The sequence below is a fragment of the Pelodiscus sinensis genome, chromosome 8 (genome assembly GCF_052426305.1).
Source record: "Pelodiscus sinensis isolate ZL-2025 chromosome 8, ASM5242630v1, whole genome shotgun sequence".
In the NCBI taxonomy this organism is placed as follows: Eukaryota; Metazoa; Chordata; order Testudines; family Trionychidae; genus Pelodiscus; species Pelodiscus sinensis.
Window position 1 is genome coordinate 29,317,876 of NC_143059.1, and position 17,523 is coordinate 29,335,398.

General features: G+C 43.3%; 1 protein-coding gene across 4 annotated transcripts in view; it reads right to left on the reverse strand.

Annotated features, from left to right (window-relative positions):
• Positions 1-17,523, reverse strand: part of CDH23 (cadherin related 23) — a 573,109-nt gene that overhangs the window by 208,631 nt on the left and 346,955 nt on the right. For all 4 annotated transcript variants that reach the window (XM_075934954.2, XM_075934952.2, XM_075934956.2 and 1 more), the window contains one exon: positions 1,249-1,313. In XM_075934954.2, the coding sequence (XP_075791069.2) occupies positions 1,249-1,313 (65 nt within the window). The remainder of the gene's footprint in view (positions 1-1,248; positions 1,314-17,523) is intronic.

Genomic DNA, 17,523 nt, shown 5'->3' on the forward strand with positions numbered 1-17,523 from the left:
CTCTTTAAGCACAGACTTAAGTCCTTTTTAATTTCACAAGCCATGAATCTTCATCTAGTAATGCCTGAAAAAGAGCCTGTCTTTTAGAAAAGCACCAATCCCTGATTTAGCGATTCAAATTGATGGACAATTCACCACCTCTCTTGGTAAACTGTTCCACAAGAGAACTACCCTAAACGTTAGCATGTGCACTTTGTTTCCAATGTGAGTATGTCTAGCCATGGGAAATGCCATACCTTTCTCTGATATGCTAAAGCTCAGTTTAGTATCAGAAAGTTTCTCTGTATAGGTACAGTTTGAACCTCTGTGCTCAGGGACACTGGTTCTTCAACATCCTGGGTATGGCAGGACCATGGATGTTCAGGACCAGAGACCCCCAGCTCGGAGAGGAGCCAGGAGCCCAGTGCTGAGGCTGGCAGTGGAGCCAGCCCAGGGGCAGGGAGCTAGCAGCAGACCCCAGTGGCTAAGGCAGCACAGCCTGACCAGGGGTGTGAAACCCGATTAGCAGCCCAGAGGCCAGGATCGTGGCTGGGATGGAAGCCAGACCGGCCAGCAGAGATGCTAGGTGGAGATGTGGAGCCCAGAGGGGATAGACACTAGGAGAGCCTGGAGTCCATCAACAGAGGGGCTGGAATTGACCTCCAGCAAAATCCCTCATTCGGGACTGGACATGTCCCAAGGGCGCTGGACCAAGGAGGTCCAACCTGTTCTTACAGACTACTTGAGTCTTCTCTTTGATAAACTAAACAGATTTGACTTCCATAAATCTCTCATCTTAAGTTGTGCCTGACAAACCTCAAACCATTCTTGTAGCTTTTTTCTGATGCCTCTCTAATTTTTCACTATCCTTTTTCAAGTATGGGCACCAAAACCAGACACAGATTTGGACTGATATGAACTGGCACAGATGGTTGGGGGGCTCAAATAGTATCTGAACTCAGTGTAGGGCTAATCCAATGGAAGTACATGGAAGTTTTGCTATTCACCTCAACAGGAATAGGCATAAGCCTTGTGGCATGATCCAGCTCTAATTGCTTCTTCAATTTATGAACACCCAAAATTTAAATAGAAACAAGCCATGTAAAAACAAGAATACACCTTCTTTTAGGGTCAGTTTGCCCTCCTTGCTTATGGTAGTCTCTCTCTCAGGGGACACTTCACAGATTAAAGTCACGAACAATCCAATTTCACAACTTCATGGCAAAACCAAAAAGGGATTTTAAGGTACTAAAGTTGCATCGCACATACCTGTCAGGATCATCACTGAAAAAATAGCTGACTTTCCCATATGTGCCTACATCATTGTCGGTGGCCTAAAAAGTTTAAATAGAAAAAGAATATTAACAAATATGTTTGAGAATTTTAGCTTATACAGTAAATTCTGATAAAGATAACATTTAAAAATCCATAGTAATCTTAATTCAACCTCTTCTGTATTAGATGCCAAGCTATGACCAGATGGTTCATTTGATATCCTTCTAGGTTACCTCTATGGTCCCTTTTCTCTACAGTGTCTTACAGAAAGGGTGAGGACAGTGCTTTTTTTGTGACAGTACCAGCACCTCCAGATGCAGTACCAGCAACTCCAGTTAGAGCTCAACAACTTTTCCCCTGAAGTACGGGCACTCCTTTTTTTAAAAAAAAAAACAAAAAAAAAACACTGGATGAGGGTATGATGTTGTTACACTCTTCTTAGGACTCTGCTTTTCTGATCCTCCAAACTGCCAAAATCCATTCCAAGTAGGTATACAAATCCAATACTGCTTTCTGCCCTTTCTCCTTACAAGTGAATGAATGGGCTGACACCAGAGTAGATTTTGTTAGCTGACATTTTTCATCTGATAAATCTGAGGCTCAGGTGTTTTTGCTTTCCTGAAATGTATTCTGTGTATGTCTCTGACTCACACTCTGCCCTAGACAACAACACTCCATCAAATCCTCTTTACGCCACTTCCACAAAACTTTAGCAATAGGAAGCTTTCCATATACTCTAACTTATATACCAAGAGCAGCTCATATAGTAAGTACACACAAAAATATCTCTCTCAACAATGAGACACAATAAACGCCATAGAAAATTAAGAAAATTAATACGATTAAGAAACACCAGTTGTTTGAATTTTGCATGATACAATCCCACAGAACAAAACTAATACAAAAATCCACACAATAACGAGGAGTCATCTCTAACATGGGATACTTGGGTGGGATGGGAGCAGGAGGTGGGGGATGTTTCCAGAGAAAATTGCAAAGCCCTGTTTGCCAAGGAAAGAAAATAAGCGTGGCACTTACTAAAAGGAGTCACAGCTTATCTAATTGGGGTCAAGCAACCCTCAATTAAAAGTGTGTAAAAGAGCACTCCTATATATTGGGTCATTAGGACATGGCTATGTCTACACAGCACAGCTATTTTGGAATAAGCTATTCTGGAATAGTTATTCCGAAATAGCTCATTTTGAAGTAGCACATCTACACTTGAGGGAAGCCGCAGAATTAGTCTAATGTAGGCTTCCCTAATTTAGATATGCTATGTCTATATAGATCCCCAGGAGGAATAACTTAGGAATGGCCCTGGTGAAGAGCTATTTCAGGCCTGCACAACTTGGAAAATGGCAAGGGCTATATTACTCCAAAGAAAACAGCTGCAGGCCACAAGGGTAGGTTTGCGGGGGGGGGGGGGGGGACTTTATTAAGAATTTTTCAATTAAATGAGGCCTGCACAACATACGGCTCCCAATGTCCTTACCCTCTTCTCTCCCAGCATCACCGTCCCCCCTCTCATTGACACCTCTCCTCCTGCCCTTTTCCTCATTATTTCCACTTGGCCCCCTGGCATTTGTGTCTCCTGCACCCTGCCCCTTGGTGCCTTCCCCTGTCTCCTGACCTGTCCCCCTCCCCTCAGCACAAGCCCCTTCCCCTCCCCGGCTTCTGCCTTCCAGTTTGCAGGGCTGCCAGAGCTTTTTTGAATCCGGCAGTCACCAGCTGTGATGTCACGACGCCACATAACACCAGCGTCCTGGCGTCTGCCAGTGTCCCGCCCGCTGGCTCACGCCCCGCCTCCTCACGCCGGAGCTGCACGCAGGCAGCCCAGCAGCGAGAATCGCCACACTTCCCCTTCCCCGGTGGCGCTCAGCTCCTCCGCCTGGCTAGAAGATCAGATAGGGCCGTACCACCCGTAGTCGTCACGGACCACACAGTGAGCCCCTGCCGGCCCGCCTTGCCGTATGTTGTGCAGGCCTGAGCTATTTCAAAATAGCAGAAGTGGAGCATCTACACATGCCTTATTTCAAAATAACTATTTTGGAATAGTCATTATTCTTCATAGAATGAGGTTTACACATGTCGGGCTAAACCATCTGTTATTTTGAAATAATGCAATTGCTGTGTAGACACTCGCATAGTTATTTCAGAATAATGGCCGTTACTCTGAAATAACTTTGATGTGTAGTGTTATAAGATATAAGAATGGCCATACTGGGTCAGACCAAAGGTCCATCTAGCCCAATATTTCATCTTCCGACAGTGGCCAATGCCACATGCCCCAGAGGGAGTGAACAGAACAGGTAATAATCCAGTGATCCCTCTCCTGTCACCCATTTCCAGCCTTTGACAAACAGAGGCTAGGGACACCATTCCTACCCATCCTGGCTAATAAGAATTGATGGATCTAGCCTCCAGGAATTTATCTAGTTTTGTTTAGAACCCTGTTAAAGTCCTGGTCTTCTCTGGCAAGAAGTTCCACAGGCTGTGCAGTGTGTGAAGAAAAACTTCCGTCAGTTTGTTTTAAACCTGCTGTCTATTAATTTCAGTTGAGACCCTTAGTTCTTATGTTATGGGATCATTACATATTGTTCAAAAGTATTTGCCTTGAGCTGTATGATCCTGTAGATTAGTGTCCCAATCTAGAAATGAAGTGAATGTAAGAAGAGGATTTTCTGAGGATCCTTCTGTGATGAATTGGATCACAGGGGTCCCCTTGGGATTGTCACCCAGTGTGCTGGTCATGCTACTGAGACTGCCAACCAGCCCTCTGGACTGCCTCAACAGCTTGTCCTGTTGGGCCATAGCTCTGGTCTTCCCCAGCAAAGACACAGAGTTGAGGTAAGAGCCTCCCAGCAAAGCAACACAGACACTGAACCAGCTCAGCTCTGGGAGGACTCAGCTATAAGGCGGTTAACAGCACCTGGGAACACAGTCCCCGCCCAAAATGACCAAACCCCCAAATAAATCAGCGTTACTCTATATAAAAGTTTTACAGGGAGAAATCTTGTAAGTTTGCCCTCTTTAGCAATGAAAGAGAGATGTACAGTGGTTGCTCCCTCCCCCTGCCTCGTAACAATTATTTAGACTGGGACGGATAGACAAAAGTGTTTTTATTAAGTATAAAATGTAGCATTTAAGTGACAAAGTGAAAACAGATCAAAGTAAATTACAAAAGCCAAATAAACAAAACACGCCAGCTAATCCTAATACACTAACAGAAATTGTTACAGGCTACATTTCTCACCCTTGCTTTTATCTTAGGCCAGAGTTGATGAAGGAAAAAGGAGCCCAGTCTCAAAAAAGGGGCGAGGGAATGGATGTCCCCTTCCCCAAAAGCAAACAGTGCTAGAAAAAGCAAATTTGCAAAATAAAAAAAGGGGGGGGGGGGCAGCAGAATGACTGCATCATGTAGATATCAGAGAATCCAGTTGCAAACAAAAGGCAGTTGAGGTTAAACAGGTGTGACGTAGGTCTTTTCCTTCATATGTTCTTGTACAGAAACACAAGGACTGTGTCTACACTGGGCCACTTATTCCGGAAAATCAGCCGCTTTTCCGGAATAAGCTGCGAGCTGTCTACACTGGCCCTTGAATTTCCGGAAAAGCAACGATGCTTTACTGTACAAAATCAGCCGCTATTCCGGAAAAACTATTCTGCTCCCGCTCGGGCATAAGTCCTTATTCCGGAACACTGTTCCGGAAAAGGGCCACTGTAGACAGCCCAGTAGTCTTTTCCGGAAAAAAGCCCCGATCGCGAAAATGGCGACTGGGGCTCTTTTCCAGAAAAGCGCATCTACATTGGCCACAGACACTTTTCCGGAAAAGGGGCTTTTCCGGAAAAGCAGCCTGCCAATGTAGACGCTCCTTTTTCGGAAAAACTGAAAACGGAATAGTATTCCATTTTAAGCAGTTCCGGAAATTCATGCCAGTGTAGACACAGCCAAGGGGTATACACTATAGCATAACAGATGATGATCTATATTTGAACCCAGCCTACCATACAATCACTCTTTTACTACATGCAGAATTGTATATCTGCTCTTCAAGGAGCTGATACAGAAAGTTCCAGAGGGACACAGTGGATCTCAGAAAGGACCAAATTTCTATGCCCTGACAGGGCTAAAGATTTCTGAAGGTAAGATATTCTCTCATAACTCATGCTAGATTGCGGAGACCTGGAAGTAGGTATCCAGGTTCTCTTACTACACTATCTTGAATTCTGAAACTTTCCCATCTCTAGCCTACCATTTCCCAGATCCCTATCCAAACAAGAGGTTAAGAATCTTTTTCCTGCTTCTCAACTCCTGCATTAAGTTCCCATTTTCACCCTCAAAAGATCTGCACGCTTTCAACAGCTCTGCCTAAATCAATGTTCATCTCCTTACTTGTCTGTGTAGACAGACCCATACTTTCCTATTTGTCACATTCAGTGGCAACATCCTTTGATGCTAGCCACAGTCATGTGAAGATGTTAAAGTGTCAAACTGGAGACTGAGGCACATTTTTACTATTTACTTAGTGTTAGCAATATGCTTGGGACTGTATACAATACAGAAACGAAGACAGACTCTGTCCCAAACCTTTGACAGTCCAAAATGCAGATACTATAGGAAATCCAGAGAAGGGAACAATTTAAAGCTTTGATTTTTATACCAATCCACTTTACTTAGCCTCAATATGACAAAAGTAGATGGAAAATATCAATGGGTATGTGCCACAGCACATTGCATCATTTTGTATAATCTTATTTACATTTTCTATTCCCCGTGATTTTCAAATAACTCTTGTGTCCAAAAGTGACCCAGCAGCCAGGTCATGCACATGAAATCCAGTTTTCACAAGAGTTGGCACACAATGTCTTTTGGGACATATCCTTGGTCACACTGTTCTAATTTTACCAGGTAAGCAGGTGGAATTACTGTGGTTTATCATTTGACACAAATATCTGGTAGAACATGCTGCAATATGAAGGAACAAAGCAAAACCTACTCCATCTGAAATATGAAATCATATCCTGCCTTCCATGGGCAGTGGGTGAGCCTAGGGCTGGGAGAGGCAAGCCCCCCAACCCCGCCCCTTCCATCTGAGGTCCTGCCCCTGCTGCCCGAGGCCCCCTGTGGGAGCCAAGTCCCCCTTCCACTGTAGGGGCAGGCTCCTTAGCCCCACTCATCTGACCCACAACTTCCCGGTCCCGGAGCATGAGGAGGGTGGGTGGCACACAGCACCAGTCTTTCTGGCTCTGGATCAGGGGAGGGTGGGAGGCCAGCCAGCCTTGAAACAGCTGAAGACAGAAGGGAGCCACGTTGAAGTGGAGACCCTCAGGGTAGAGCCACACTTGGCACTTTGGGAAGGCATTACCTACCCTTGCCTCTGGTACCTGCCACCCAGGCTGCTTTCCTACTCCAGGGCTATTCTGATTCCTGCTGGAGCCCAAAGAAGGCTTCCACAGTTGTAATCTCCATGATCATCCTCCAAAGTCTCTTCACAATCAACATCTCTCTTTATGACAGAGGAGGAGTGGACTGTCAATTTTCTCCCTTAAACTTCTGGATGAGTCACCACTGGTCAATGCTCAACAGTTAACCCAATCCACAATTTCCCCAGGTTTTCCCCCTTTTAAATCAGAGGACTGGATCCAAAATGCCAGTTCTAAAGCAAGCAGGAACACAATTCTGAGAAGAATTTTGCTGGAAAAGAAGGACGGCTCCAGTGGTTAGTAGGGACGTGACAGTGTAACCATGTACATGGTTAACTGATGAGCCTGGCTGGGCTCATTGGTTGCAGTGCGTGGTTACATGCAACACCATCACCCACGCAGTTTCAGAGGAGGCAGCGTGGGGTGGCAGGAACCGCATGATCCCCTTCCCCACTTGTAACCGTGTAGCACGTTCACTTGAATAAATTAATTTTAACATCCCTAGTGGTTAGAACCTGGGATTCTAGGCAGCCGACATACAGAAATTCTGTGGCAGAGGTATGGAGCCAGGAGACGTTGGGCAAACCATTTGGTCTTTCACTGCCTTAGTTCCCCTTCTCTGAATCATTATTATTTCTATTTCCCTACCTCATCAGAGCATTGCGAGGGTAAATACACCAAAAGCGCTGAGACACTTTGATAAAGGTAGACAAATGAGTATCTAAGTGGCATAGATAGATCCTAACTGGATACTTAAAGCTCCAATTTTTGTAGTAGAGAACAGACTCATAATAAGAAAACCTTTCCAAAAATTGTCCTTCTTCAGTATCCTTATGATCACTTTTTCAGCACCCCTGCACTTCTGAATTATTCAAACCACAGTGCACACTATTCAGTCAACATTTCACCCTGACAAAAAATGCAGGCTCTGAGAGGGACAGCTTCATGGTTTGAAGGTCAAGTTGGAAAACTCAATCTCATTACAACAAAAGACTCAAATCATAGAAGGGTCAATTCAGCTTTTTACCCTACCCAGGTAGCCAAAGTGAGTGACATGCACTTCTCTGTGTGTGGGGTCCTTCAAACAAAACCTTAAAAATAATGATAATATAAGAAGTCTCATCTCCTAGCCTCGCTATTAAGGATCCCAAAGTAGTTTCAGTCAGAGTAGGGATGTGCCCTGTTGCCCTTATTCCAAAATCTTCCCTTATCCATTGAGGTGCTGAGTGCCCCACAGGGCACTGCACTGAAATCATGCTCATGCATGTGGCTGTGGGTATGTCTGGATGTATGCACTGAGCAGTTGATCAACAGATCTCATCTTCTATGAAGCCATTGGTGAGCGAATAAGCCAATCCTTGATCAAGAGATCTGATTACAGATGCCACATAAAAATCCACCATTTATGAGTATTTTACATTCTTTTTGGATCCTACACTTTTCTTGTAATGTCTCTATACATTGACTCAAAGTTTTTGAGAGCCTATACAATAGTTTGCTGCCAGAACAATCTGTCCTGAGCTATGATTTCCAGGTCACCATGAGATTCTGCTGCATGACCTCACATTGGCCTTTAAGATACCTTTATAATGCTTTTACTGACCACCAATAGAGCACTTTCTGTGAACAACCCAGCAGTAGAAGACTAGCTTAGGTATCCACGTATCATCCACCCTCAGAACATGAACAATCCAGAGAAATTCTTTGTCCATAAGCATTGCTTCCATGTTCATGACACCACACAGCTTAAGGACTTCCGTGTTAGGAATTCTGTTCCACCAATTCACATGGGCAGTCACATATGGAACTGATCAAGTTTCAAAACATGGCAGTGATATATGGCCTACAACTCTGAGCCATACAGCAGGATATTCAGGACAACTGCCTAATAAACGTCACATGAAGATAACAGTTTAACAGTATAGGAGCTACATAGCTTTTACCAACAAGGCTATATTGACACAGCCCTTTGTCTGCACTTTTGCTGACAAATACTTCCATCCACCCCCAACAAAAAGGTTTTGCTTTGTCGGCAGGAGAGCACTCCTGATGACAAAGCAGCATTTACACATGTACTTGCTGCGGCAAAACCTTTTCATTCATGGGGTGGCAGGGACGTTAAACACCCATGAATGACACGTTTTTGTTGAGATAGTGCAAGTGTAGGTACAGCTTGACTGTATGAGAGAAACACCTGATCACACAAATGCACACCACCTCTTTTAGCTCCACCCAATGTTCTGAAAGGAAAGATCTGTGAGGTATATTTTCTTTATTTAGTAAGCAGTTTTGTAAGGGTGCAATGGGGAGAGAGGGACTGAACCTCTATTACTGTATTTTTAGCTCCTAGCAGAATCTAAGGCCTTCCACCATCAGCAGACAATCCATGTAAATTGTTTGGAGCTGTGACAGGTTTCACAGGCTGACTATGGCAAAATAATAACAACCAGCCCAGCAAAATGTGTAATGCTGAAAGTGTCACTCTGGGTGAGCAAGATTTGTAGATGTTTTAAAGTCTTTTCTCTAATGAATATATAAAATATGTATGAATGGCAGCAAAGGAAAAGGACCAGAAAGTTTTATTTTAAAATGAGAAAAATGGAATAAAAATCTCAAACTATCTTTTTTTTTCATGTTTTTTTCTAAATTGAGCCCGTGTCTTGGTTTCTTTCACTTCCACAGAACAGGGAAAGAGCAGAAATACATTTCATTTCATAATGCCATTAAAGGGCTGTATTTTAGAACTGACATTGAATAGAAACCTCTCCTGCAATTGTCGTCTTTTATATGCCCTTGATTATCCTTGATAGAACAGAAGTCCAAGTGTGTCACAGGGGGAGGCAACCCCTTTAGCTGTGCTTAGCTTGCCTCACAGTTATGGTCATGAGGAAGGAGGACGTGGCAGAAACAGAAAGAGCATTGCAGCTAGGCATAGAAAGACACAGAAAGAAGGAAGAGGAGGAGAAAGTATGAAAACTAACCAGAGAGAAGTCATGTACACCTTCCCCAATTAGGCAGTGAGTTCTTAATGCCTAACACTGAATGTCTTTCAACTAGACGTGCACATCTTTAAGACCTGCACATACATTTAGCAGAACAGCCTTTTGCTTACTAGTGCTGTAACGTTTGATTTATTTATTCTGTACATTAGATGACTAAGCAAGTCACCCCTGCCTTTAGTTACAGCCCAGTAGCCAAGGAAAATCCCTTTAAGAGACCACTTTTTTCCCTCCAGGCTGGTATCACTGCTTACTACACACAGAGCCTGCTTCTCAAAAGAAGTGGGACTTGTTCAACTGTACACACCAAAACTCGTATGGTAAACTAGATGTCCTGGGGAACTGTGCAGTCGTTTTCCATTGGTGCTGCAGGACGTAGTGTTTACACTGAACCTGTGATGGCAGACTTCTCTGAAGTGGGTTCTTCACTGCATTAGGTTCCTCTTTGTTGTGGCAAAGGAACCAGATCCTTACATGTAAGAGGGGACAGTGCTGCAGTCATTTCCTCTTCCTTAGTCCAAGTATGTGTGTCACTTCCTTTTTCCCTCAAAATGGAGAATAGCTGACACGAAATATGTATTTCTCTTACAAGCACAGTCCCCTCCACAATAAGCAAAGAGGGTTCCTTACCAGACTACCTGCATATTTTCCCCGCCTATAAATGAAAGTCCTTGAGGAGGCACATGAAGCAACGAAAGGGAAAGCTTTGCAGGAAATGTCTATGGTTTTGTTCTAACTAGCATCACCCTTCTTGAAGGGCACATCTCAATGCTGCACCCATATCTTTGATTATTCTGCCTTAAGAGAACACCCTCAATGCAGAGGATCAGAGGGAAGGAGGACAGACAAAAAAAAATAATTGCCACTTGACTCCCCACCTCTTCTTTCCCCCTCCCATCCCGCTATTCAGCAAAGCTGCTTTTTGGCCTGTCCAGGATTGCCCCATAGGAAACTCACATACCTATTAATTTGCAACAGCTCAGTGCCTCCCAGCAAGCCTTCCAGGTGTTTATCCTCCCCTGCCAGCTGGAAGCTGAGAAGTTGCAATTTCCTGCTATGGTAATTGTTGCAGCATGGTCTTTCAGCATCAGCCTTCAGTTTTTTCTCTACTCAGAACTTGGCTTTGAGAAGGAGTTATCTGAACTCTTGGACCAAATGCATTCTGTCCCATTAGGGAGAAGGCTAATGAGTGCTCACACAAGTAGCAAATTCCTCATTTTTGATCCAACCTCATCTTTGCAGAGAGAGCTCTCTGGTTGCTCTGAGTTAATGTGGTCAGTACATCTACCCATGGGTGTCCAGATGGCCCTTCACCTCTATGGTCCTCAGAGCCTCAAATGTTCACTGAGAAGGAATGGATTTCTAGCTACATCTTTATACAGTATATCGGTATCCATTTGACAGGCTGTGCACAAACGAAACAACCAGGTGGCAAATTCTGTACATTCCAGGGAGCCTTTATATATAATTAATATTATTGTTTTAACTAAAGATCTCTTCACTTCTAACCACTTACTGCTTCAGGCTCTTGCTTTGTTCAGATCCTTTCCCTGTAAATCTCTCTAACAAATCCACTGTGGTTGTTGGCTATATAACACAAATGTGGCATGGGGAATGAAAAGAACCCTGGAATTTCTGCTCCAGAAACAGAGGCTTCTGTAACTTGAGATGCAAGAGAATCTCCACGAATTATATGTTGTTTTCAGCTTTAGAGTTTATTCTGGCCCAGCGTGTATGTCAGGCACACTTGAGAAGATGTGTGTACAAACTGTCTATTATATATTTGAGAGAGTTTGTCTGAGCGCAAGTGTGTGTCTCTGTTTGCTTGTTCAAGAATTCCTCCTGAATGGTAAGAACTAGGGCCACCAAATTTGGTATGCAGCTTCCTCTTCTTGTAACTTGAAGCAAGGTAAGGGTTTAGTAGGGGAGAATGACCCCCCCAACCAAAACGCATACGGGGACACACAAAACCATACAAAAAAGATACAGAATCACCAGGCAGATGAAAGGAGCTGGCCGGGCAGGGCCGGCACACAACATTTTGGCACCTGAGGCGGGGAGTTCAAATGACGCCCCCATGCCACCTTTTCTCCTGCCTGCCTATTATGTCTCTTGTGCCCTCCTTCCTCCAGCACAGCACTCCATTATCTCTGTGCATCTAGAGCAGAAAGAATACACATGCACCAGCAGCAGACACACCATGGGTGCTAGTGGCATCCCCTCCCCCCACAGTCTGGCACCTGAAGAGGCTGCCTTAGTTCGCTTCATGGTAAAGCCAGCCCTGTGGCCGGGGGCATCCCACCCTCCCATCTGGGACTGCCCCAGCTTCGAGACTCCCACCCCCAGGAGCCCTTTAAGGAGGGAAGGGAGGCTGAAGGTCCCCCCATTCATACAGGAACATTACTGCTGTTCCCCTTCGTCAGAGAGCAAGAGGAGAGTACACAATTTGCTCCATTCTTCATTCTGAATAAAGAGCACAGGTGCCCACTGGAACTGCAGCAGCCACGGAGAAGCACTTCTCACTTGGCCCCAAGCTCCTGCAGTGAGAGGGTGCTGGAGTAGTCCTCTCTCCCTGGGCCAGCCTGCATACTGATCCTCAGCCCCACCTCAGAACAATGATATAAATGAAGTAAAACAAAACTTATTTGAGTTAAGGACCCAAACAACACTGGGTAAATCTTCTAGTAAGTAAATATTTTCCAAAAAATAAAAATTAAAAGACAAATTCATGACCACTGTATCAATTCATACTTTTAAAATCAGTGGATTTTCACCAATGTACCTTGCGGCTCAGTGGGTCTTATTTTGATAGCTGGATTAAATGGTAAGGTGCTCTAGCCATATTTGTTGTGGACCCATGGAAGATGAATTCAGGATGAATCAAAGCAGACCTCAGAAATCTACTGCTTGGACAGTTGCTGAGAACATCCTATGTTAGGTGACTCTAATCACACAGCAGCCATCCAACTCCAAAAGAGATCATCTTCTACATTAGGCTCCCAAGATCCCTGTTATCACAGGCACAGCCCCCAGTTCTGATAAACAGTGCAATTCAAGGTCAGACACCAGCTTTACTTCACAGGTTTGGAAAAATATCACTTCTACTGGTGTTAAGGAAAGGAATAGATCTGAAGTTGCACATGCTTAGCAGAAACCTTTATGATAAGAAACCTCTTTCTGGGGTTAGGTTGGTGGATTTTTACTGTTGTTGAGAGTGAAGTAATAACAGTTGGCATAGTGCAGGCAAACAGTGTGCAAGCTTCACACACACTGCTCTGATATTACATCTCAACTGTGACAGGCAATACCCCCTATTATTTTAGTCCTGTGCTCAGATACGTCTCTGCCAATGCACATCAATCTTTAGCACTGTAATAGTCCCAACCTAGGTCTGTCATACAGAGAGGCTGCCAATCAGATAGGACCTAATCCTTTCCATGCAGTGATGTAAATCAGGAGTAACTTTACTGAAGTAAGTGGAGTTAAACTCATGAAACTGAGATCATAATCAGGCCCCTTCAGGAAAATACTACACTTTATAATATGTGTCCACATCTGTACATTTTTATCATGCATGTTCAAACCTTCAATTCAAGTGGTAGCAATTGCTACAGCTAACTTGCATATTCTTTTCCATTTTAATTGCAGCTTCTTTCATTTGCTTCTTACTTTCCAAAACTTTCACATACTATACTAAAATTTTCTAAAGATGGTCACTGTTCAAAGATAAGTCGCACAAAGTTCAGCTAACCATTACTGAAGAACAAAGTGAAAAATGACCCTTTTCTCACTCATCGAAACAATGCCCCTGCCTCCCAGCGCACACAAATCTTGTAGCTACGTTTTTTGTTTTATTTTGTTTTAAAGAGCTCCATGGTTGAAATGACTGGGTGCAGGTCATTAAATTTGGAAAATAAAAGTCAATGCTAAGCAGGGTTTAACAGGGTGTAGCACAGAACTTCTGAACACACCCACTCAATGTGCAGCAGAAGTCCAAAAAGCAAGCAGAATGTTAGGGATATAGAACAATGCCTCTATATAAATCCACAGTATGCCCACATCTGGAATACTGTGTGCAGATATGGTCACCTCATCTCAAGAAAGATGCCATGGCATTGAAAAAAGTTCACAAAAGGAGAAAAATGATTAAGGGTATAGAATGGTTGCCATATGAGGCAAGATTAACAAGACTGGGACTTTCTAGCTTGGAAAAGATGACAAAAAGAGGGGATATGATTGACATCTATAAAATCATGAGCGGTATAAAAAAAATCAACAAAAAAAGAGTTATTTACATCTTTCTATAACACAAGAACTAGGGGGTCACCAAATGAAATTAAAGAACTAAATAAATTCATGGAGGTTCAGTCCATCAATGGCTATTAGCCAGAATGGGCTGGAATGATGTCCCTAGCCTCTGTCAAGCCAGGTCGACACTAGACTTGGCAGCTTGGCTTATGGTATATAATTCTAGCTACATAGAATACATAGCTGGAGTCGTCTTCCCTTAAGCTGTGCTTGGTGGCATCCCCAAAGCAAACGGAGCAAATGCTTCCATCAGTTTTCCTTACTCTTCACAAGAGCAGGAGTACTAGACGCTGATGGGGGCACCCTCTGAGCTCAATTTAGTGACTTGCTAAATCAAATTTTGGAAGATTAGTTGTGGCAGTGTCAATCTTCCATGGAGTGAAGACAAGGCCTCAGAAGCTGGGAATGGGCAACAGGGGTTGGATCACTTGATTACCAGTTCTGTTCATTCCTCTGGGGCACCTTGCATTGGCCACTTTCAGAAAACAGGATATGGGCTAGCTGGTCCTTTGGTATGGCCCAGTATGGCCATTCTTATGTTCCTATGCAAACAGAATGAAATTTTCCTATAACTTGTCAAATGAATTAACCTAGACTGCAGTTTGGGTGCGTATAGGGATGCTAATTTAGCTGAATAATGGAAAGTAACCTTTTAAACTCAGTTATATAACATAACAACATGCTTTTAAGAATGAGATTTCCAAAAGCACATAATAGGGTTTGTGTTTCTTTTAGTTTCAGAGGCTTTAGAAAAAAATTACAGTCTTAAAAATACTTGGGTACCAAACATTTTTGTTAGTATTAAAATATCTCGATGCAACTGCATCTTTGCACTAAAACACCTATAGTACAAATATTATCATCGCTGTATCCTTTGGTATGTCTATTTTGTGTTGTGTAAAGATCAGACCATTATTATTAAAAAACATATACATATAGTTACTACTTGTGGTTTTCAATAGACATGAAATTACACCAAAACCAATGATCTGGGCACTCCTTGAACATGCAGTGTGTGAAAACCTGATCCACTCTGGTTTTCAGTGCACATATATATTAGGCAGATTTTTATCATTCCTAATCAAGAAAAGAATTTTTCTTAGGTATGGAATGCCATGGACTTTCAAAGGATATTTACTATGGGTACCTATGTTCTTCAGATAATTTTGCTCTCTAGTTGCCATGCTTGGCCTGTTCCCCTCATCCTGCCATGTTCTTTAGATGTAATATATGCTTGCCTTGGTTTGTGGGGGACACCTGTGTGAGAGCTTTCTTGGTAGCAGTTTATGAGAGACAATTACAAAGCAAATCTGAACAGCCCCACCATTCAGCCTCTCAGTCAAGTACAGGCAGTCCCCGGGTTACATGGATCCGACTTACATCGGATCCCTACTTACAAACGGGGTGAGGCAACCCCGCACTAGCTGCTTCCCCCCAGCAGACCAGGGAGACGCGAAGCTAGCGCTCCTCCCTCCCCCCCCCCCCAGCAGACCAGGGAGACACAGAGCGGCTTTTCTCAGCAGACACCTCAGCTTGAGAATAAAGGACTGAGGGAAGTGAGGTGTGGGAGAATAAAACTGAGCTCTGGAGAAATGTTTGGCTAGAGTTTCCCCTACAATATGTACCAGTTCCGACTTACATACAAATTCAACTTAAGAACAAACCTACAGTCCCTATCTTGTACGTAACCCGGGGACTGCCTGTAACACTGATGTCTGATACGAGAGGGCATGAACTTTTAGATATTAGTTTACAGGGTATTCTTTATTTACAGCTTGCTATGATACAAATCTTTCAAAAAAAAATTAAGTATAGACAGTCACCCCCCAACCTCCCCTAAGGACATTCCATAAATGCTTAGAAACAATGAGGAGGGGCTTTTTTAAACTTGATAGAGCGCAGTGTTTAACCAGCCAGCACTTGGTTTCCTAAGCCCCAAGTGCAGCATAAAAGGACAGGAGCAGACAGATCAAAAGGCTTTTCAGAATGCTTGGATTGGCCAGTGATGAGGTAATGATTTATAGCAGGCCTGACAATGCCATGGAGGGCTGGCATTACTAGCAAAACTAATTCCCTCATTTGGCCCTTTATAATTACATTTGTAAGTGCTTAGTTCAGTGATGGACAATGCCGGGAAGTGTAATTTTCTTCTGCTGACAAAAAACCAACTAGACGAAAGAGGTTAAAAGAAGGTTAGTGTAGTACAAGGTGAGAAGAGCTGCTCCATGGGGCCGCAGTATGTTGAATGTGAACTTTGCCATTCCCTAGAGGGATCAAAACCACACTATATAAAGAGCCCAATTCTATGATTTCCCAGCAAAAGAAAACCACTACCGTATTATACAGAAAGAGCTGTTGGTCATTTTCATGGCTGATTTCCTTCCTTCTGGGAAAAAAAAGCCCTCTCCCTGCTCCAATATCTCCCACACCCTGGAATGGCCGAAATGCAAGGCCAGGTAGTAGCTCTCATGCACCCAGCCCACTGGTTCAAAGGCTTTTTTGTGCTACATGTGCTGACTACTTCAAGCTAAAATACCAGCAAGCTGCTGACGTAAATGACATGTTCCGTGGTAATTGTTTCTAACAGAAACAACCAGCCTAATTCTCTTTTCTCTTAAATGAGTTATCCAGAGTAACTTCAGTGGAATTACTTCTGATTTACACCAGTGTAAAGATGAGGAGAGTCGGACTCAGAGGATATTGTTGTGATGACTGGCCCATGTCATGTGCCATGCACACTCATATCTCAGAGGCAATCAGCAAAATAATGCAAGTTACTGTGGTGGATGTCAGGAGACAAGAGGGAAGTAAGAATACATACCTGGACATATTTACTTTTTTGTGGTTGCTATAATTTGTACTTTACAGAATCTTTTAGTTTTAATGATGAAACTACTTAGTGGAACAGAACCCTCAGGAAAGGACCCAAAACTACTGGGGATTATAAATCCGATTAGCAAAGCTATCACAAGAACATAATAAGAAAACCAACTGCTCCCACTAAAGGATATGCAAACACACAGAGAATCACTCAGTTTACGTATCCCTGGGCTACATAATTCTTGGACTTCAGCTCTGCTCCTCTTCCTCTGGCCCCCTCAGCATACATCTGATACCAAAGACAAGAGAAAACACAGCTGGGTGGAGGATTCTAGTAGTTCGATGTCAGGAATCAATCAAATGTTTTTATGGCTGTTCATCTCCTGTGCAGAATATTAAAATAGGGTTTGTCTAGTGTAGCCTGCAAAGGTCAAAATGAAAACATGAGACTATATCTGTACTTTTATGAGCTATCACTGCAGCAGTCCATTTCAAGAGACCATTTATGTACAACCAAACTCCAGAAGAGTGTCAGCAAGACAAGATATAAAGAAGCCAAAGGAGTAATTCCCAGAACCACACTGTAGTGATTTAATATACTCATGAGACATGGTGCAATGACACTGTGTTACATTTGTGTACTGTGAGTTATATTGGTGGAGAGAGGCTAGAATACTGTGGGTGCTATCCTAATACAAACGTGTGTGTATAATGCATA